We start from the raw sequence: 23,596 nt of genomic DNA, 5'->3' as shown, positions 1-23,596 counted from the left end.
ACAGTCATAGGAGTAATGGGCAGTAGAAGCAGCAGCAGTAAGAGTAGTAGTAGCAGCTGTTGTTGGTAGAAGGAGTAGTATTTGTTATTAATATTAGTACTTAATACTTAGTAGAAGTATTAGTAGTAATATTAGTAGCAGTAGTAGTTGTAGTAGTAAGAGCAGTAGTAGTAACAGTAGTAGTAGTAATGATAAAAATATTTTTTGTAGAATACTACTTCTACTATTCCACTATTCTTTTTTATAAAACAGTACAATTTTATATATTTAAAGTCACCAAGGACACAATAAGGCAAAGCATAAATGCATTAACTTACTTCTGACATTAATTAACCAGTAATATCAAATGAGGTAAAAATTAAATATGATTAAAAATACATCCTAGAAATTCCATCTCGATCTGGTTCACATGTTCACCAAGTTTATGCACCCTCCCACCACCACCCTGCCACCTCCCTTTGACTTAGTATCTATCAGTTCTAGCTCCACTAATCAGATGGGGGTCTGGCCCTCTCCTGGGGTCCAGTCCAAAGTTCTCTAAGTTCTTCCTCCTCTCCTACAGTCTAATCCAATATTATCACAAGCTGATATCATGGTCCGAATTAGCAAAAGTGGTGTGAGATCACCATAGAGCTGTGTCAGACTGACCTTTGGTTCTCGGTCAGGTTGAGGTGGCGTTTGATGTCCAGCAGAATCTCTTTGAGGAAGGTCAGTCTCTTCACCTCGTGCTGCTGGCACTGGTCAAACACCTGGTCCATGCTTTCCATGTACTGAGGCTGGCACTTGCTCAACTCCTCTAGAGACTTCTCATACTTCTCCTTAGCCTGCAACACACACACATACACACACACATAAACACTTGTAGATGGATTTACCTGGTCTAAGCTGGTCTTTGATGGTCAAGGTGAAGGTTGAAAAGCTGGTCATCCAGGTAAAACATACCATACATATGCTGGTTGAGCTGGTTAAGCAGTCTAGCTCTTGCCCAGCAAGAGTTTGATGGACTACCAGGTCTAACGGCATGGTCAACTTGACCAAGCTGGTCATTCTGGTTGACTAGTTTAGTAGTTTGGTAGTTAAATGTAATGTTCTTCTTACATAGTTTGAAGCACTGCAAATATACTATATGGACAAAAGTATTGGGACACCTGCTCATTCGCTGTTTCTTCCAAAATCAAGAGTATTAAAAAGAGCTTATCCTGCCTTTATTGGTGTAACTCTTTCTACTAGTTTTTGGAGGAGCATTGCTGTGAGGATTTGATTGCATTCAGCGACAAGAGTGTTAGCGAGATTAGCTTCTTGGATAATCACCACCCCAACTCATTATCTATAACTCCCCAACTCATCCCAAACATAGTTGATGGAGTACCATCCATCATTCCACAGCTCAATGCTGGGGGGGCTTTATGCCCCTCTAGCCCAAGCCTGGCATTAGGTATGGTGCCGATAGCCAGGTTCATGTTTTTCTGCACCGGAGAGTCCCTTTTTATTAGCAGTACTTCTCTACAGAGACTGGACAACTGTGTCAGCAATGAGTGAAACCCATTGAAAGTAGCTGAATGCATTCATTAGAAGGGGTATCCCCCATTTCACTTGTTCTTAGCAACTGTTGCTAGGTTAAACCATTATCCCAAATAATAATCAACTCAATGAGACAATGAATGTTCCTGTGTTTGTCAAAAACACATAAAGTCGCTACCTAAAGTCGAGACCTCGTCTCGTAGTACGCTCTGACTCTATGTGATGTATCTTCCTGATTGATGCTTATTTAAAGGTCTGTGTGCTTAGCTTTGCTCAGGATGTAATAGCCATTTAATAATTCAGCAGAAAGAGACTGATCTTTTCATCTCCAGCTTAAACATATGAACACTTTACACGATACAATTTCCTCCTCATCAGAATGATTCATGGTCACCAGAGATAGAAAGAAATCAAGGGGGGGTGGACCAAGTGGTCCAGTGGACTAAGGCTCTGCCACTATGAGGATCGCCAAGGATCGCTGGTTCGAATTCGGGGTCATGCTGCTTGCCATCAGCAGCTGCAGCCAGTGTTCCTCCCCACATCACTACTAGTGTGAGGTTGGTTAGCACTGGCGTCTGTCAGCTGTTGTGTCAGAGCTGGGGAGCCATGCTGGCTTTCTAGCAATGCTGCATCAACAGCAGCTCAGAAAGAGGCGGAGGGTGGGTTCACATGTGTCAGAAGAGACGTCCTAATGTTGTGGGGTGTTGCTAGTGATAGGGGATTGGGTCATTAATAATTGTAATTATTATCATTAGTATAAAGTAGTTTAGTCATTTTCAAGATGACATCATTTAAATCTGATTGTTCTTTACAATGGGGCACATTATTTTGATGAATGGACCAATAGAAACGCTTCAAACCTTAGAATGACTTGGAATACAATCTTTTTACATTGACTTCCATTGAAAGTTAAGACGGTTCTTTCCTACTCTTGTAAAGTTGTCATTTTGAAGGTACAAGATTTTGCTTTGACCGTGATAATTATACAGTATTGTGCAGAGGTTTTAGGCACAAAAGCACATTATTTAAAATGATTTCTACTGTAGAAGCTCCAAATCTCATCAGATCAAATAAAGCAGGTGAAGATAAATCCAGTAAAAAGGAGAAACAAGAGCTTCTCATTCTGAAGAAAGAAAGTAGTGAGATCTTGTCTGTGAGCTAGTCTGAAGAACAGAGCTCGGTTCCTCCGGGTTTCCGAGCTCTCCGAATATCTACAACGAACCCGAGTGTGAGGCACAATCTCTTCACTGTAGACGTAATCTGTTCCTCACCTGTCGCTGCTCCACAAATAGAGAAGATTCCCAATCCAGCCAATGAGATTAACCACCGATCAACTCATAATCTGTCAACTTCCACTGTGTTAAACTGTAGTTCTGATCTATTGTAAAAAAAGCTGGATCTATTAACTCCAAATGTTTGTGGACGCCCCTTCTAATGAATGAAATCAGCTACTTTCAGTTCACATACAGATGTGCAAATGCAGTCCTTGTAGTAAAGTACTGTCAATAGAATAGGACTCCCTGGAGCAAATTATAAACATGAGTCTATAGGCACCATGCTGCCCAATGCCAGGCATGGGCTAGAGGGGGGTATAAAGCCCCCCATCATTGAGCTGTGGAGCAGTGGAAGAACTGTGTTTTCTGGAATGATGGATGGTGGTGCTCCATCCAATACTTTTAGGATGAGTTGGGGACGTGCTAAAAGTGGTGATCATCATCCAACATCCTGACCTCACTAATGCTCTTGAGTGGCATTGAATGCAATCAAATCCTCACAGCCATGCTCCTCCAAAATCTAGTGGAAAGCCTTCTTCCATGGACATTAGAGACAGTTCCTCCAACAAACTCAAACATCAACTCTTTTTAATATCCATGATTTCAGAAGAAACAATGAATGAGCAGGTGTCCCAATACTTTTGTCCATATAGTAGAGCTATATAAATATGATTAGTCCTAAGAAGAATAACTGAATAACCGACTACAGTTCATGAGTGTGAGTCTGTCAGGACAGACACTGCTGGTGTTCATTTTAATGGCTCAATCTGTCACTCATTTCCTCCCCCTCTCTCTGAGCCTTCCCTCACCTTCTGGACGTCCTGTTTACACTTCTCCGTCTTCTCGTGGAGTTTCTTCTGCTGGTCGGGGGTGACGGACGCCTCAGCTTTGCTGTTAGCCTCTCGCGAGGCCGCCAGCTTCTCCTCCTTACAGGCCATGTGGTACGTCTTCTTAGCAGTCTCCATCTGGACACACGCACAAACACAGAGCACTCGAATTCAAACTGACCACTCAGGAGAAACACTATCATGGCTAACTGTAACGGCGTGACTCAAGCTTCACCACAACCCTAGCTGACCTTCATATAACTGGTCCCCAACCTGGTTCTGGAGGCTCAGTGCCAAGCAAGGACTTGTTAATGATCTCATTATTTGGGTCAGGTGTGGTGGGAGCAGGCAAAGCTCTAAAATGTGCTGGACAGTGGCCCTCCAGGGCCGAGGCTGGAGACCACTGCTTTATAGGATGTGAACATTATGTCTTATGAGCAGGACACCTGTAACCTAACCATGAAAACTGGTGTAGAATAACAATATAAAGGGATGTGGCATTACCATGGTAGTAAGTGCAATGTAACCACAGAAATACAATTAGCATTACCGTGGAAGCTGGTGTAATGTAACCATTGAAATGGTTGTAGTTTAACCAAGGAAATAGGCACAGTGTAACCACTGAAACTGGTATACTGTAATCATGGGAATAGTACAGTCTAGCCAAGGTAATGGGTGCAATGTAACCATGGAAATAAGTGCAATGTAACCATAGAAATACAATTAGCATAACCACAGAAGCTGGTGTAATGTAACCATTGAAATGGTTGTAGTTTAACCAAGGAAATAGGCACAGTGTAACCACTGAAACTGGCATACTGTAATCATGGGAATAGTACAGTTTAGCCAAGGTAATGGGTGCAATGTAACCATGGAAATAAGTGCAATGTAACCATAGAAATACAATTAGCATAACCACAGAAGCTGGTGTAATGTAACCATGGAAATGGTTGTAGTTTAACCAAAGAAATAGGCACAGTGTAACCACTGAAACTGGCATACTGTAATCATGGGAATAGTACAGTTTAGCCAAGGTAATGGTTGCAGTGTAATCATGGAAATTGGTGTAATGTAACTATGGAAATGGTTGTAGTTTAACCAAAGAAATTGGTGCAGTGTAACCATGGAAACTGGCATAATGTAACCAAGGGAATGGTTGTAGTTTAACCAAGGAAATGGGCACAATGTAACCATTGAAACTGGCATACTGTAACCATGGGAACAGTACAGTTTAACCAAAGAAATGGGTGCAGTGCAGTGTAACCATGGAAACTGCCATAATGTACCCATGGAAATGGTTGTAACGTAACCACAGAAATGGCGGAAATAATTGCCATAGAAACTCAAATTTCCATGGTTACTTTACATAAATTTTCATCTATTTCTGTGATAACACTAAGTGTACAGAAAAAGATAAAAAGTTATGTAAAGTAACAATGGAACTTTGAGTAGCGTAACCATGGACACCTGTAACCTAACCATGAAAACTGGTGTAGAAAAACAATAAAAAAGGGATGTGGCATTACCATGGAAATAAGTGGAGTGTAACCATAGAAATAGGAGTGGCATTACTGTGGAAACTGGCGTAATGTAACCATGGGGATGGTTGTAATATAACCACAGAAATGGTAAAAGAATAAATGCAATGATATCACAGAAATAGATGAAAATGTATGTAACATAACCATGGAAATGGGTTTAGCATAACCATGGAGTGTAGCGTAGCCATGGAAACGGGTATCCATAGTCATAAAAATGGGTGTAGGCAATTTATTTATATATATATTAGTTCATCTAGTAATGCCCCGTCTCTCATTCAGAGGACAGCTGTCTAGTAAAAGCAGGGTTAGGACCCTATCCCCTGTCCTGTGCATACCTCCTTCAGTTTCTTGGCCCAGGGCTTCTGAGCCTTCTTGAAGCCTTCATCTGCCTCTTTGGTCTCCTTGAAACCACCCATCATCTGTTTGTGGTAGGAGTCTTTCTGCCAGTTCTTCACCTTCTCCACATCCTCGTTCAGCAGGCCGTTCTTTACCTCCTGATGCAGCTCGCTCACTTTATCAGCCTCCGTCATTACGGCCAGCCAGGCCCGCTCCACGGAACCGTACTGAGGGCCTGTAGTCAATGTACACGTGCACATACACGCCACAAGAACATCAAACAACATTATTTTGGTGGATTCATGAAGAAAATAATACATATATAATATCTGTAGTTATTGATGTTGACGAGAAATTGATGGACATCACGTGATCAGCCATAAGATTAAAACCACCTGCCTAATATTGCGTAGGTCTGCCTTGTGCTGCCACCATAACAGGACCTCTGAGAGTGAAAGTCTTCTGGTATCTGGTGCCAAGACCTTCAATTCCAGCAGATCCTTCAATTCCTGTCCAATCATTCAATGAGCCTTGGGCACCCATGACCCATGAACCCTCCTTAGAGCACTTTTGGTAGGTACTGACCACTGCATACCAGGAACACCCCACAAGACCTGCCTGATGTTATGAGGATGTTCTGACCCAGTGACCCAGTCAAAGGGTTGGTATCTATTAGGCAGTAAGTGAGCAGTCTATGATGGCTAGACTGCCTAATAGATACCAACCCTTTGACGGACGCCATTGGAAGCAGATAACCAATGATACTGACTTCACCTGTCAGTGCTTTTAATGTTATGGCTGATCGTCATAGTTACCATCTGAACCAAAGCTTGACCCGAAGCTTCGCACTGGGGCTTTTCTAGAGCAGCAAGATGTGCTGACCTTTCTCGATAAGTTGCCTCCATCTCTTGGACCATTCGGTCAGCTGCTGACTGTACGCCTTCTCGATCTTGGCACGTTCCGTAAGGCAGTTCATGAGATCATTGCAGAGTCGATGGCCGTCGTCAATTCTCTTGACGGCTCGCTTGTAATTCCCCACCTGCGGGAAGCAGAAAAGATGCGGATCTTGACATCCCAGTACTGTGCCTTATTGATCAACAGGACTGTAGAGCCATCTCTCTTTTTTAGTAGTCATCCTTCGCTTTAACTCACGGGCAGATCAATTTGGGTCAGTGTGGAGCTACAGGGAGGTCGGAGATGGCAGAGAAAACTCAATTTTAGAGGAATTACTGCAGAAGCTACATTGGTTGCCTTGACAGAAGCTGGCTGCTTGTATTCCTACAGCTGTGGGAAGGGTACAGTGGGAAGGCCCAGTTAAACGATATGTCTGATGCTCTTATCCAGAGTGGCTTACATTTGAACAGTGTTACACAGGAAGGTAAACGTAGCGTTAGGAGTCTCGCCCATGGACTCTTGTTGGGGTTAGGCATGGTGTGGTTGCCTGTCAGGGAATCAAACCCAACCCCAGTCTGCCACAGGGAAGGCAGGGCTGTTACCCATTACCAGTCGACAGTCTCCCCAGTCAACAATCACATTTTCGGGACACTCTCGGTAAACAAGTATGTGCTCTGTGCAGCTGAGAGGATCATCAGGGTCTCTCTACCCTCCGTTACGGACATTTACACTGCCCGCTGCATCCGCAAAGCAACCAGCATTGTGGATGACTCCACCCACCCTTCACACAGACTGTTCTCCCTCCTGCCATCAGGAAGAAGGTACCGCAGCATCCGGTCCAACACGACCAGACTCTGCAACAGCTTCTTCCCCCAAGCCATCAGACTTCTCAACTCCAGAGACTGAACTGATGTTTTTTCTTCTGTTCTCTCTCTCTCTCACTCTCTCTCTCTCTCTCTCTCTCTCTCACCAATCATTTACCCCAGACAATATGGGAAGCATTTTGCACTAATAACTTTACTACCTCACTGGACTCAATATTTATTGCACATTGCATAATTTGCACACTACCCCCAATTATTTATTATTCTCTGTCTGTATTGTGTTGTATTGTCTGTCTGCACTTGTACTGTGTTGCACCTGTGTTCTGTAAGCACTGTATTCACTGTGTACTCTGTATGTAGTTGAAATGACAATAAAAACCCACTTGACTTGACTTGACTTGAAGTACTAGTGATCACACTCTACTTTCTTATGGCTTATTGCGTATCAGCTCATCTTATCTAAACTGTGGGGCTGAACTATTTCTACAAACACAAAGATCAGATCAGATCTCAGTATTATCTGATACTCAGCATTAAGAGACTCGGGTCAGACTGGGACCACAATAACCTGATGGGGACATCCCTAGTTTAAAAAGAAGGGACTAGTCTATAGCTACAGCTAGAAGAGTGTTAGGCACTCATCCAGCTACTGCACAAAAATGGGAGGTATTCCAGAGTATTTCCAAAAGCCTGCAGGGGGCGACAGCAAGGGTTACAGAGTGGGTGGAGAGACAGCAGAAGGGGGAGTGCTAGCAGTTTGGCTCGTGCCCGTGCATGTGGAGTTATGCAATTGCTGCCGCAGGTTTTTGTGTGAGTGTGTGTGTGTGTGTGAGTGTGTATGAGTGTATCAGCTCTGCTTGCTTTAATCCTCTGCTTCACTGCACTCACAGTGACGCCACTATTCAACACACACACACACACACACATGCATAGTGTACACAAGGCAGCTACATGCAGATTCACTGACAGTGTGGGGTGTAAACAGGCAGGTCTAAGGAGACAAAGAATAAACACACACACACACACACACACACACACACACACACACACACACACACGCACACACAAACAACAACAACAAAAAATGTAAGACCCCCTCAGCTTGTCCAGCAGAACTGCTCATGATTACTTTATGTACATGTACACTACATGTCCAAATGTTTATGGACACCTTCTATAATTAATGCATTCAGCTACTTTACGATGCACCCATTGCTAACACAGACTTCTGTGGAGAGGTATTGCCAATAGAGTAGGACCAGATAATTATGATCCTACTGGCAACATGTCTAATAATGCCAGGCGTGGGCTAGAGGGGTATAAAGCCCCTCAGCATTGAGCTGTGGAGAAGTGGAATGATGGATGATGGTGCTCCATCCAGTACTTTTGGGGGAGTTGGGGATCAGGTGGGGTGGTGATCGTGCAATATCCTGAGCTCACTAATGCTCTTGTCGCTGAATGCAATCATCACAAATCCTCACAGCAATACTTCCTCAAAAGCCTTCTCTGGACAGGAGAGCCAGCAGTAATTTTGCATCCCCTGGCAGCTTGTGGGAAGCTCAGATAGGCGTAACATTTAGTAACATTTAGAAGCGCTGTCACTGCGTACCAGTGGGTACCGACCCACTTCAAGCACTGTATGTACCTAGAAAATACCAGATATTGGGCCACAGTTTCCATATTGGTGGATATTACCACTATAGCTCCCTTTATGACCCCTATAAACTATGGCTGTACCATCCTGTTAGCCGCATGGAGCAGTTTACTGAGTGACAGTGAAAATGTCCTAGATAACACGGAACGCTCAAACAGCTGCTGGTGTTCCCCATGATGTGAGTCATAATTCACATGACTGCACAGTTTGCATATTTAAATTGTGAATACTGCAGCTGAGACAAATGAAGCCTTTCCGTTCACAAAACACACTCACAGTTCAGCACACACACACTCCACATATGCTAACTCAGCTAGAGCAGACTTCCCAAGGCCTGTAGACGTCAGCGAGCCCCCTTCGTTTATTTCACTCTCATTCAGAAGAGCCACTGTACGTCTGAACTCTACAGCGGGAGTAAAAGAACCAGAAGATACATTTTATGTCCAAAAGTTTGTGGACAAACTTTTCTATCTTCTACCGGTAGCTGACACAGCTTGTTTAGTGGGGCATATAAAAATGGACCTATGGGCACCATGCTTAATTGTTGGGTTGGAGGGGTATAAAGCCCCCTTGCATTGAGCATTGAGTTTGGGATGAGGTGGGGCGGTGATCATGCAACATCCTGACCTCACTAAAGCTCTCGTCGCTGAATGCAATCAAATTCTCACAACAATGATCCAAATTCTAGTGGAAAGTCTTCTTCTTCCCTGGACAGTAGAGACAGATACTCCAACAAAAGCAGGATCAACTCTTTTTAATACCCTTGATTTTGGAAGAAACAATGAGTGAACAGGTGTCCACAAAATTTTGACCAAGTAGCGCATATGTTTAACAGAAAACTACCCAAAAGCGTCAACAGCTAAAAGCTGACTAGAAGTCGTAGCGTTGGTTTTATGCTTTTCACCATCCAAACACATGGAGTGGTCAGTCCATTATTCAGAGAACAGCAAAGGTCAAAATCTGATGTTTCATTGAGAAGAACACTTAATGTTGTGGGTCTGAAAGAAGATCAAAAGGCTCGTACTGAGAGAAGGAACCAGGTAGAACAGAAGAACATCTGGTCAAATCAAACAGCTGAAGCTGAGGGTGCTCCCAGAACAATGGACTGACCACTCCAGAGTTCAGATCTCAACATCATGACTTAGATCTGTCATTTGACTAGTATCCGGATTCGATCCTGATAAGATTTCAGCCACATGCATTTACACTGGGTAGTCAAATGCATCTTCAGCTAGTCCGGCTGAAATCCGATTAGAGATGGAATATGCAAATTCGCTCGCTGTGCTGCAGTTATTACTGGTGTTTGGTTGTTGGATCAGTCTTGGAGGGATGGATGTGTTTACACTGCTGTAATGTGGCTTAAATGTGTCTCAGATCACCTCCTGATGTGGTCTGAGTGATTGGATTTTTAGATCTTGGATTTTTTTGGTGATCGGATCAGGTTCGGATTTCACATGTCTGCATGAAAGGCCAGGTATAAACACCCCCAAGACGCACTGTGGCCGGATTATGATCGGAGCAATTATACCACATTCAGAGGTGGAAACGGATTTTGTCCACATTTAATACAAGTGTAAACGGAAAGCGTTTTCTGTGATCGGACTGTGATCGGAAATAACATTAATATGAGTAATTATTACTGTAGATCTTTCTCTCTCTCTCTTTCATGTATGTGTGTGTGTGTGTGTGTGTGTGCACTCATTTCCCAGTAGATGTAGCAGTACTACAGAATTTGTTCCCCTGTGGATCGAGCCGGTACAGGAATAGATGTGAGAACCATCTACTGTAGAAGAACCCCCACCGTTCCTCTAAACTGTTCCCAGAGCAGGACCTTTTTATGCGGGACAGTAAAATCCGATCTCATCTGATCACACTGGAGACACATTTTAAAGACAAGTGTAAACAGAATCCGGTCAGAGTGGATCCAGATACTATTTGGATATAAGCCGCACGTTAATGCCAGGTGTAAACAGGCCCCATGTGGCATGGCCTTATTCAGGTACAATCCTGATGCTCAAAGTGACCAGTGCATAAAGTGACCAGGTGTAAACGGGGTCTTAGATTCTTAGATAGTTAAAAGCAGAGAGTTGTTCTCAGGCTGAACCTTAACCCTCTGCAGAGTCCAGAAACACTGAAAGTGAGTCTCCTGGAAAGACTGGATGCGGTAATAAAGGTAAAGGTGGACGCTCTAAACACTCAAACATCAGATTTTACATTTAGTTCTGGGTCATTTTCTGTTCTATAGATCTTCTCGGCTTTTCCTCCTTTTATTTTGTTGGAAATGACTGTAGTTCAATGCAGGGTGATCTCTGACCTTTGTGTAGGCCAAGAACCAGTGAACTGAGTCAATTCCTCTCAGCACTACATAAACCATGTTCATTTATGGCTTATTATCCCTCAAAGCATACAACTGATATCCACAGTCTTTGGTGCCTTTAGTCTATCAAACAGTAGCCTAACTCAGGCTGCTAGACTGCTTGGCTCTAGTGCTTAAGGCCGGCATTCAGACAGGGGCAGTGCAATAGCTGTACGACGGGCCTCAGGGGCCCTGCAGGTGCGAGACACACCAGGTGCACTGACCCAAACTTAGATCTTCAGTCTAAATGTATCATAATGTTCCTACTTTCTGAAAGCCACAGCGACTATATCTGAAGCACGCTGAGATATCGAAAAACAAACAAGTGACCCATTAGCGCTACAGTCGTCTGCAGGAAGAGGGGAACTTTATTCGACTTGAAATGCAAGACTTGACATGACACAAGCCCAGCTCCATAACTGGACACCCTCCAGACTCTCCACAAAAAGAGGTTCTTGAAGGCGCACAGCAGGTGGCAAAGTCCTAGCAAAAGCCAGCTCTGTCTAAATAGGACCCATTGTGGAAGTTCTGGCAGATTTAGATATTAAGCACACAACATGGGTCTGTGTTGTAACTCTAATCAGATTCTGGACTGGCAGAAGCACAACAACACTATTGATAGGCACTGAATGAGTTAGTGGACGGCCATTAGAGGAAAGAACTGTTTGCTTTATTTGTGTGGTGTTTCTGCTTTTGTACCTCCCAAAAACTGTCCATTGCCTCGTCAGCAGCAGCGGATTCATCGTAGGAGCCGGACATTGTTGTGGATGGAGCGAAGCTGGCCAAAGAGCAAAAGCGGCGGCAGCAGAGTGGACTTCCTCAAGTACTGAGAGAGAGAAAAAAAAAGAGAGGAAGAGATATTAGGTCTATAACCAAGCTATTGATTACTTACTGCTTTTGCCACACTGAAACAATAATACTTTGAATTGACTTCAAATTAGTGCATCATTTTCCATCAACTTTCAGTTCAGCTACCCAAACCCCGTGTATCCTTTCCATTCCCAACCATTTATGTTATTGGATAGTGCAGCTATATTATAATAAAAACACAGTTTTTCTATAATAACACCAAATGGGATCAGTATATAAGCAATAAGCAATGTACGTCCAAATACTTTTACTTATTTGCAACAAATCACTTTGGTATCACTGTACTTGGATGGTCCATTGTAGATGCCTCGTAAATGCTCACAAGACATTTAACTGAATATGTATTCAATTCAACTGAGCTATAAGATGAATGTAAATGAAAAGCACTTTATAAATGTTAATATAAATGTGTTATTATTCATTTGAAAATATATCTATTTTCTTTTGAGCAAGCTAGTGGCAACAGTGGCAAGGAAAAACTCCCTCAGATCGAGAAGAAGAAACTATGTGAGGAACCAAGACAAGATTATTATTATTATTATTATTATTATTATTAATATTATTAAATGACTGTCTATTAAATGTAATCCTGCACCTAACCTTAACCTTAACCTTACCACTGAATCAACCCTAAATCCTAACGCTAACCCTAATCCTAACCCTAAATCCTAACCCTAACCCTAACCTTACCATTGAATTAACCCTAAATCCTATCCCTACTCTTAACACTAATCCTAACCCTAACCCCAACCTTACCATTTAATCAACCCTGAATAATAACCCTAATCCTAACCTTACCATTGAATCTCCCCTAAATCCTAACCCTAATCCTAACCCTAACCCCAACTTTACCACTGAATCAACCCTAAATCATAAACCTAACCCTAACCCCAACCCTAACACTGAATCAACCCTAAATCATAAACCTAACTTTACCGTTTAATCAATCCTAAATCATAACCCTAATCCTAACCCTAACCTTACCATTTAATCAACCCTAAATACTAACCTTACCATTTAATCAACCCTAAATACTAACCTTACCATTTAATCAACCCTAAATCCCAACCCTGAATCCTAATCCTAACCTTAACCCTAACCCTTAAATCTATCTCTAAACCAGTGGTGGCTCAGCCGTTAGAGCACCATGCTATTGATGACAGGGTTGTGGGTTTGATATCTGGGCTCTGGAAGCTGCCACTGTTGGGCCCTTGGGCCCTTCGCCCTAGTGCTGGATCACTAGTAGGGTTATGGTTGAGGGTGGGGTTAGGTGTAGGGTTAAGGTTGAGGGTGGGGTTAGGTGTAGGGTTAGATTCAGTACACAGTCATTTACATTCAGATTAGAGTTCAGCTGCATTTAATACAGATTCAGTTTAATGAGAGTCGAATGTCAGGTGAGCATCTACACAGTAAAGCGTTACCATCACTTTTTGCTTTATTCAGGTTCAAATGACATTCCACACAACTGAAACGAGTGAATTCAATGTATTATGCATTTCATTGTCCAGAGAGCTGCACAATATAATGTGCATTTCAGCATCGTTATAGCAATGTTCACATTGCAGGACATGAAATGAGAAATGAGAAAAAGCACACTGTTCTGATTTTCAATGACATAGGCAGATAAAATCTGTCAAAAATTGCTCAATTTATTTCAATATTGGATAAACAGAGTGCATTATTAATATCATGACATACTGGATCATTTACTTCTGATGAAATCTAGGGGAAATCCCTGTATTTTCTAATATTGTAATATAAATATCAGAAAATACAGGAATTTCCCCCAGATTTGATATGAAGAGATCTATATATATATCATAAAACAACATAATTTCCATAACTATTATTTCCTAATTATTTCCATTATTTCTTGCAGCTTTACTACGGATTACTACTTGGTAACTACATGCAAAGCAGTGCAAACTGGCTGAGGGTTTCCTAAATTATAACAGTAGGGTGAAAAAGCCAGAAAGCACTGGTGGTTCTGAGGAGTTTACGAAGTTAAGTATATTGCTTTTCTAATGTTGGATGTTCTGATAAACCTTGGATTATTGCTAAATAGTAAACCACCGCAGACTGACAGACAGCTGTAACAGTTTACAGCATAAACTGCAGATCAAATTGTGAATTTTGTGAATCGGTACAACCCTGTTACACAGTATGTAAACATTCACCAAGCAGACACCAGTTTCCCGACAGGATACTCACATTGATTCCTCTGTTATTTATATACTTGCTCTTTCAGGATCTCAGAAGCCCACAGCAAAACAGCACACTGCCGCTGACCCATATTTTTCTACATCACTTGAACACAGCAGCTGCCCCTTAGACTGTGTGCACATTTGATGACGAATGGGCCAGTAGAAATGGTCCAAAATCGTTTGACATTAAAAGTTAATCTTGGAGATACAATACAATTCAGCTTTGTGGTTTGTCAGGATACACCTAGCATCTAGCATAACATTAAAAACCCCCGCCTAATACTGTGTAGACCCCAAAACAGCTCTGACTCGTCGAGACTAAGACTCTGCAAGACCTCTGAAGGTGTCCTGTGGTATCTAGCACCAAGACGTTAGCAGCAGATCCTTTAAATCCTTCATTAGGTGAGAGCCTTAGGTGGCTGTGATCTTGTTGTTGGTTCATCCATTGTCCTTCCTCAGAGCACTTTTGGTAGGTACTGACCACTGCATACCAGGAACACCCCACAAGACCCAGTCATTACAGTTTGGCTGTTCACTTGCTGCCTAATACATTCACCCCTTGACAGGTAATACTGGAGATATTTCATATTTGGATAATTCATCATCATCATCATAGGCCTCATGTCCTTAATCCAGGGGTGTGCAGAGTTCCTGACTTCTCTTCCTATTGGGTCTTCTTTGTCTTCTCTTTATGAAGTCCTGCTCTGTTCTGGCCTCAGGAACAAAAGTGCAAACAGACACCGTACCCAAGAGGTCGGATTAGTGTAACATGAAGCATTGCTTGTCTGCTGCTCAGCCAGTCAACTGATGCAGCTAAAATCCAATTTGAGTTCATTCGAATGGAAAAGAACTGCCCAGGCACACCAGTTGTCTCTACTTCAATAAGTTGTGCAAACTGTACTAATATGTGCGAACCACGGATGTGATGTACAGGGTGTTGAAGGTTGGTAAAGGTGTCTTTAGCAGACTTTATCAGACTATATTTAGTTGAGCGTGTTTAACATCTAAATGCTCTGGTATAACATGCTGTCCCGTCTGCTGCAGTAGTCTTTAGAGGTTTTCCAGCTCTCATACCCTTTCAATGATGTATCTTGAAGATGGGAGGAACTTTCCAATGCATGCACTTTCCAGCATGTTGGGTATTATAGTGAGAGGATGTTGAACAAAGACCATCCGTAGGTTGGAACTCCCCCAATCACATGGCGGCAGGCCTTCCTATTCTCAGATTCCTGATAATGAGGGCTGTGATGGTGATGGGGTTTGAACTTGTGATCTCCTGAGTCTCTTGACATGCAGGCAGTTAGACAGCTGCTCCACTCCAGAGCTGTGAAGCCATGCCAATGTTTGTGTCCAAGAAAAGACAGAAAGATACATTTACTCAGAGCTGTGTTTTTATGCAGTGTAATTTCACAGCTCTAGACCGGCCCTACAGTCTAACTGCTGTTCAACAAGTGTGAGAAGATTTTAATCCCAGCAAGGGCTCAGAGCTCTACTCTCCAAAGCCCCCTACAATGTAAGCCTGGAAAGTTCACCTAGCTTCAAAAGTTTGCTCTAATTTTTTCATTCCTGACTATTATAAATCTGTCAAAAACACTAACAGTATAATCTCGTGGTAATATGAGAGTGACACTCAGGATTGAGTTGCTCCTACAGACAACACTAAAGCCAAGGAGTCAATTATTATTCACTATATACATTTCCACCCAATAGCATGTGTAGGTAGCCTATGGGAAATGACTACACCCTGGTGGTGAGTGAGGCCAGAAAGACACATCCAGTATGCAAACAGATGGTGGCAGAAGCCAATGGGAAAGATGGGAGTGTTACTCATCACGGTTGCACTGGCCAAACTTAAGGCCCACCCTAAAGGTCCCTCTGGAGTCTACAAATGCGCCACAGCATCAAATTTGATGTTATACGAGAAGGCGGGACGAGTGACTCGTCTCTGACTTTTGCCGTGTTTGACTGGTGGATTTGTGTCCTGTGATCTCAGCTGTGATTGGTGGATACTATTCGTCCACATTAAAAGAGTAAAGGGATGATTGCACATGAAATTCTCAAGAATTTCTCAAATAATACTTTAAATTATCAGGTTTAGGGTCAGATTCTCTCTTCACTCTTTTTAAGAAGATATGCCTACAAAAAGGTTAACTCAGTCAGTTCAACTCACTCAACTCAACTGAATCAACTCACCTTAACTGAGTTAACCTTGAGGTAATATGTTAAAAGTGGATCTTCTACAAAGAAATTATTATTCATTTGTGAGTTAAGCTTAATCAGCTTAAGTGAGCCCAGATTTCTGTAGCTTTTATGTTAACTTAATTAATTTAAATAAGTGTTAATATTATTATATTATGTTATTATTATATTCTTAACATCTTACACAGTATTCATCAATTTTTAGCTGCAGATGTTTTTGACTTGAGCTCAGCTCAGCATGTATGGTGCTGTCCACTCAGAACAACAGCCCAAGCCTGTCTTCTCACAAAACACACTGCATATGTTCCTGTGTGTGCGTCCATGACAATGATATGACACCTAACCAGAGAGAGTAGACACAGTCTACACACACACACACACACACACACACACACAAACATGCACAGCCGAACCTCCTGAGATGACACCTCGGCTGCTGCATGTCTGCAAATATCAGCCCTTGCCAACACTTCCTCAGTGTGGCTAGACAGAAAGATTTTCCTTATGGTGTAAAGCTTCCTATTTGGTTTTGGAGGGGCATTGCTGTGAGGATTTGATTGTATTCAGCAACCAGAGCATTAGTGAGGTCCAACCATCTACTATTCCAGAGAACACAGTTCTTCCACTGCTCCACAGCTCAATGCTGGGGGGCTTTTTACCCCTCTACTAGTCCACGCCTGGCGTTAGGTTCATGTTTATCTGCTCCAGAGAGTCCTATTCTATTGGCAGTACTTTTCTACAGGGCCCAGACAAGCTGTGTGTGTGCATTTGCACATCTGTGTCAGCAATGGGCGCATAAACGTAAAGGAGCCGAATGCATTTGTTAAGAAGGGGCATCATCATCGCTGTACCAAGACAAGAACATACACTACCGCATGTGGCTCACTGCCAGGGTTTGAATAAGATGCCGTGCGCCACCTTCTTGAAAGCCGGTCGATCTTTTAACCATTAAGCAAACTGCGATGCTGGGCAGTCAGCTTTTCATCTAAATCGAGCCTTAAATGAAACCTAATTTGCTTCACTGTTATGATGGATGCGGTTCCCCGTGAGGCCTTCATTAGCACTGCCCGCTTCAAAAGGAGATATCGACGTGTTCTGCAGCCTTAAAACAACAACGCTTCAGTGAACAAGCACCAACACCTCAGTCTAATCGTCTTTACCGCGATTATTCAGACTGGCTGCCGTCCTTTTTTTTTTTTTTTTTTTTAAGCCCCTTCCAATAAATTGTGCTCCAACTGTAATAAAACCACCATGACAGTCATTGGAGGTCCTGACAGGAGGTCCAGTCACAGTTTAATCATATGACTCTGAATACTGCGTTAATAACCCTGCTGAAAAATCCAGCTTCTGCTGGTAGCTGGTTTCAGATGGCTGAAATCAGTCCTTTAGGGTCAAGCTCTTGACCAGCACAGGGCACAGGGTTTTATCTCGAGTGTAATGGATTAGCTGGTCTATCAGCCAGTTTTCAAGCTGGTCACACTGGTTGACCAGTTTGGTACAGCTGGTCCCACTGGTGGATCATCATATTCAGTTTGGTCATTATTTACTATTTGGACAAAAGTAATGGGACACCACTTCCAAACTTGGTGGTACACTGGTCCACAGCTCAATGCTGGGGGGCTTTATACCCCTCTAGCCCACGACTGGCATTAGGCAGCATAGTGCCAATAGGCTCTTGATTCTTATCTGCTGATAAGAGTCCTGAGTCCTATTCTATCGGCAGTACTTCACGACAGGGACTAGACAAGCTGTGAATAAACTGGGGAGGGGTGAAGACATTGAGCATGAGATAGCGTTTTCTAACCGATCTGTCAGTCTGGCTCCTCTGCCTTCAGTTTTATGTGGAGCAGTGAGCCTCACTGTATTACATCAGCAGGCCCCTGCTACGTTCCACATGGTACAGTCCAAAAATACAGGCAGAAAGCTCCAGCAGGGCCTGCGGGGCCACTGTGTACTTGGCCCTGGTGCACTATGGGCTGAGCGAAATTCTGCTGAGCCAAACATAAAGAGCTGATTAAAAGAGACAGAGCAATCCGGATACACTCTCCACAGTTATCTGTAAACACAGATAATAAAGTACATGGTTTGTTTGGTGCTAAAATAAATGAGAGGTTCTTTAAAAAAGCCTTAATAAAATAGCCTTAATAGCATATATAAACTAGTTTAGCTGACTGTTTACCATAAGGCTACACGACACCCACATCAGACCTCCATGACAACTGAAATACGCCTACAAACATTTAAACAGGCTTATTAAAATACATATCAGCTGTCTTTAAAGTATTTTTTTTATGCTGATAATTGTTTATATGCTGTACAACATGACCCCAGCAGCCAGTCGTTGGCTAGAGGGGTATAAAGCCCCCAGCGTTAAGCTGTGGAGCTGGAATGATGGTTGGTGCTCCATCCAGTACTTCTGGGAAGTGCTGGGGAGTTGGGGATGATGATGTGGGGTGGTGATCATCCAGTATCCTAACCAAATCCTCACAACAATAGTTGCTCTAGAATCTTGGAAAGCCTTCTTTCCTGGACAGTAGGGACAGTTACACCAACAAAAGCAGTACAAGAAACAATAAATGGACGAATGAGCAAGTGTCCCAATACTTTTGTCCCTGTAGCGTGCCCAATATCTAGTCAGACTGAGTTTGACTCTTGTATTAAAGCAACACTATGAGAAATTGACATTTCTTGCTCACATCCTTGCTCCCCCTACAGTCGGAAGGTGGAGTTTGCGTCTCGACCCACCCATAAAGGACATATTTTTCTGGACGAGCTGAGAGATACAGGACCATCACTGAAAGGTAGAGAAGCATGTGGACCGAGGCGGTACAGGTGGTAGGCTAAATCCTGTAGTGTAGAGTAAAAATGCCACATAATGTTGCTTTAAGTAGTCTGGCCTACAACAGCTCTCGTTAAGGATAACCTCCGGGTGGCTTTGATAGCTGATGTAGTTTGGTAGAATCGTTATGTCCTTGAGTGAGTATCAGTCTGCACACTAACATCATGCAGTGTGGAATTAGGCCCCACAGGGGAGGAACCTGTCACCTAATGTGACACACCCGATCCATTCTAATCCCCTTTGATAGCAGGACAGCAGGTCATGTTTACAGTCATGTGGTATAATGCAAGCTCCATCTGGGAGACATGTAGTATGAGTGTTTACATGTATAGCTCCATAACTGCATATGAACACAAATCACCGATTGCACTTGTGCTGTTCAGGTTTAGTTCTTAAACACACCGGCCAGCCGTAACATTAAAACCACTGACGGTGGTTGTGAAGTGAATAACATTGATTGGTTCCAAATGCCCAGTTCTTAAGGGTGATTAAATAGTGTTAACAGCAGGAATACTGGGTTAATACTTTGACAAGATCCAAACTGTGATGTCTAGACGACTGAGTCAGAACATCTCCCAAACATAAGGCAGGTCTTACGTGGTGTTCCCATGGTATGCAGTGGTCAATACCTACCAAAAGAGCTCCATAGGAGGACAACTGGTGACCTGGGCTCCTAAGGCTCACCAATGCAATCTATGGAGGCTCCAACTCACAACTTATTGGACTTAAAGGATCTGCTCAGTACATCTTGGTGACAGATACCACAAAGCACCTTCAGAGGGCTTGTGGAGTCCATGTCTCAATGGAGTTGGGCTGCACAAGGTTTTGGTAGCACAAAAGGGATCTACTCAATATTAGGGAGGTGGTTATAATATTTTGGCATTTGCCCTAATAAATATAGGCTAAATATCAACAACAGCATGAATCTAATGTCATCCTAATGTAATAGTCATGTGCATGTTAATTAATTCATATAATTACAAATAATTAATAAGACTGCCTGAACTTTAGTCCATTCCTCATGGTCAGTGGCCTCCACTTCACTAATCTTCCTAGGTTTGCGGCTGCAGCTGCCTTCTTCAAACCCACCCAAGATTTACTATAGAGTTTAAGTCAGGCCACTGTGAAGGCCACTCCAGAATTATTTAGGTCTTCTTCTGAAACCAAGCCTTGGTGGACTTTGAGGTAGGCTTGCGGGGTCACTGTCCTGTTGCAAGGTCCAGTGATGCCCAAGCTTCAGCTTCCTCAAGGAAGGCTGAATTGTTTTCTCCTATTGAGATCATTGTCCTGTTGCAAGGTCCAGTGATGCCCAAGCTTTAGCTTCCTCACAGAAGGCTAAATTGTTTTCTCCTATTGAGATCATTGTCCTGTTGCAAGGTCCAGTGATGCCCATGCTTCAGCTTTCTCACAGAAGGCTGAATGATGTTTTCACCTTTTGGGATCATTGTCCTGTTGCAAGGTCCAGTGATGCCTAGGCTTCAGCTTCCTCACAGAAGGCTGAATGATTATTTCTCCCTTTGGGATCATTGTCCTGTTGCAAGGTCCAGTGATGCCTAGGCTTCAGCTTCCTCACAGAAGGCTGAATGATGTTTTCTCCTATTGGGATCATTGTCCTGTTGCAAGGTCCAGTGATGCCCAAACTTCAGCTTCCTCACAGAACACTGAACAACGTTTTTGCCTAGGGTTTAATTCGCTAGGCTTTATTCGTCCTCCTCCAGACATATCGCTAATCCATAGACCTGGAGAGTTACAGGTTTGTTTCAGATTGAAGGGGCTAAATAATGGGACTGCAGTCGTCATTAAAAGCAGCATTTCTGTTGAATTTAGCATTTCTGTTGCAATAGGTGTTGAATACTTTTGAGTGTAACTCTAGATACAGAAAGTCTCCCTCTCTCTAAATATACTGTACACACAGCATTCCTCCAAAGACTTTGTATTTGTGTTACCATGTGGAATGAACAAAGATCTCCAGCGCTGGAGGGGATTGAGGAGAATTGAGCACGTGGCTATTTGGGTCACTTCGGGCTAGCAGTGCTAGAAGCGCTTAGCAAGCAATGCAGCAGGAGAGGAAGCAGCACTGCTACAAAGGCTAAGTAAACCGTTTAGTAAAGTAAATCAAATGACAAAGTGTACTGACTGCTGCATTAATGGGAACGAACAGGACAGCAGCTGCTAGATGCTAACAACAGGTCAACACAATGGATCTACTGAACATTGAGCATGTTAGCATTCTGTTAGCATAGATTGGACATCCAATACAGCATACTCATTACTGTTCAACAGCCGATTGCTATGTACCGACATGCCTCGGACACAATCTAACTTAGAGTGGTCTCTAATCATTGCTGAGTAAGCCGATTCCTTTTAGAAGGCAGGGTTACGACGGTGAGCTTGACAGTGGATTAGCTCTAATTGCCCGGAATCCAAGACGGCAGCACAGGCGATTCCCTCATGGCTAAGTTTCTATATTCAGCCGTAAAGAGAGAAAATACTTAAGTAATTGTAGTGTTTTCATCACTACTTGTACTTTACTCAAGTATTTCTGAAATTGAATACTTGTACTTTTACTCAATTACATTTCCAAGAGGAAAATAAAAACCCACATTTTTTACATTTAAGCTTTGCTGTTTGGAGACTAGATAATTTATCTGTTTTTCTTGTGAAATTAAATTATATTGCAAAATTATTAACATCCAACCAAATTAAATGTGTAAAATGTAGCTTCACTATGCTAGGCTTGTTCATCATTGTTTATGTATCAATACTGCCCGTTAATTACTATATCCCCACCAAATATTAAAATATATAATATTATATAATTCTATATAATATAATTAATTTATAATAAATCAATATAACATAATTAATATATATAGTGTATAATTAATAATTAATATAAAATTAATTTATTACAATATACCCTTTTTACTTTTACGTGAATACTGTTGTATATTTGTAAATTTATACTTCCACTTTACCTTAATTTAGTGTAAATAGAGTTAAACTGAATTTTAATTTGAATTTTATTACATTACAGTAAAATGTGCTGTGCTAACACTCTTAAAAAGGCCATAATAGAACCACTTTGGGTTCCTTAAAGAACCATGGTTGCAATAAAAATGTTTAAGTGTGAAGAACCTTTTAAAGTTTTAAATAAAATTTACTCCCACACATTTCTATTACACCCACAGTTCTTTATAGAACCAAAAGTGGTTCTTCTATGGTCTCATTTCTGTAAGCACAGCATATTTACTGCACTTTAAGCACTGCACTTTTAAGTTAATCATTATAAATATATAAAAGTATTGATATTTAAACATACAGTACTTAAGCTGAAGAGCCGTTAGTAAAATTTACTTGTAAGAGTGTACATACCGTTTTTCCACCCCGTTCAGCCGAAACTACTTGCAAATGCATCATGAGAGCGAGACATGTAGAACCACTCAAACAAATGTTGACAAGCCAACACCCATAAAGAAGCAGAGGTAACCATAACTGAAGCTTCTGCAAACAGTTAACCACAAAGTTCTTTTTGTGTGAACTACAGATTCACAAGGAGATCTGCAGGTGATCTTTTTACACAAAGATGTTCCAGATATTATGTCGTTATCTAGCACCAAAGATATCACCACGTATCTATTTAAAGCAAGTGAACACATGAAATGCTCCAAACCGTCCAGAGCAGAACATTCAGGCAGATTCACAATCCTGTTGCATAACAGCTAAATTCACTCATCGTACCCGGAAAAACAAAACGGTAGGAAACACCGTTAGGTACATTCCTACCCCAGCCAGCAGCCCAGGAGAAGGGCCTTCACTTAGTATTAGTAACACTCTGCACATTCCATACACTTACCCACAGCGAACCCATCCAAAAGGTGTGATATGGCCTTAATAAAAGAAAAATATGGAAAAATGCCCCCAAAAACCCTCCAGGTGAAGTTTCTTATGGAGTCTAATTTCTGTTGTTTGAGACCTTCAGTATAGGCGCTGTGTGTCTTTGTGAGGCTTTGGCTGATTTAGTTGGAACCTAGGCACCAGAGAACCCCTCTGAATGGAGGAGGGATAATCCGGCAATGTTCTACTTGAATGGCTTATACAAGGCAAGGGGTTGGGGGAGGGAAGAGCAAAGAAGAAGGGGGTAAGAGAGAGAGAGCGAGAGAGAGAGAGAGAGAAATTCAAAGTTTGAAACAAGCAGCCACTTTACAGACAGATAGACAGACAGATAGATAGATAGATAGACAGGCAGATAGACAG

At 42.3% G+C, this 23,596-nt stretch overlaps 1 protein-coding gene across 3 annotated transcripts in view; it reads right to left on the bottom strand.

The window, feature by feature from the left end:
• Positions 1–23,596, bottom strand: part of pacsin1a (protein kinase C and casein kinase substrate in neurons 1a) — a 70,145-nt gene that overhangs the window by 8,746 nt on the left and 37,803 nt on the right. For 2 of the 3 annotated variants that reach the window (XM_072696520.1, XM_072696519.1), the window contains 5 exons: positions 11,927–12,053; positions 6,382–6,538; positions 5,499–5,734; positions 3,605–3,760; positions 649–824 (listed from right to left, as the gene is read on the bottom strand). In XM_072696520.1, coding sequence (XP_072552621.1) covers positions 649–824; positions 3,605–3,760; positions 5,499–5,734; positions 6,382–6,538; positions 11,927–11,986 — 785 coding nt within the window. In that variant the 5' untranslated portion in view covers positions 11,987–12,053. Of the gene's footprint in view, positions 1–648; positions 825–3,604; positions 3,761–5,498; positions 5,735–6,381; positions 6,539–11,926; positions 12,054–23,195; positions 23,420–23,596 lie in introns of those variants that run through there. The other variant, XM_072696521.1, reaches the window with a different exon arrangement.

The sequence above is a fragment of the Salminus brasiliensis genome, chromosome 14 (assembly GCF_030463535.1).
Source record: "Salminus brasiliensis chromosome 14, fSalBra1.hap2, whole genome shotgun sequence".
NCBI classification, from domain to species: Eukaryota; Metazoa; Chordata; class Actinopteri; order Characiformes; family Bryconidae; genus Salminus; species Salminus brasiliensis.
The sequence above is the reverse complement of the archived record's forward strand: the minus strand, read 5'-3'. Positions and strand labels throughout refer to the sequence as shown.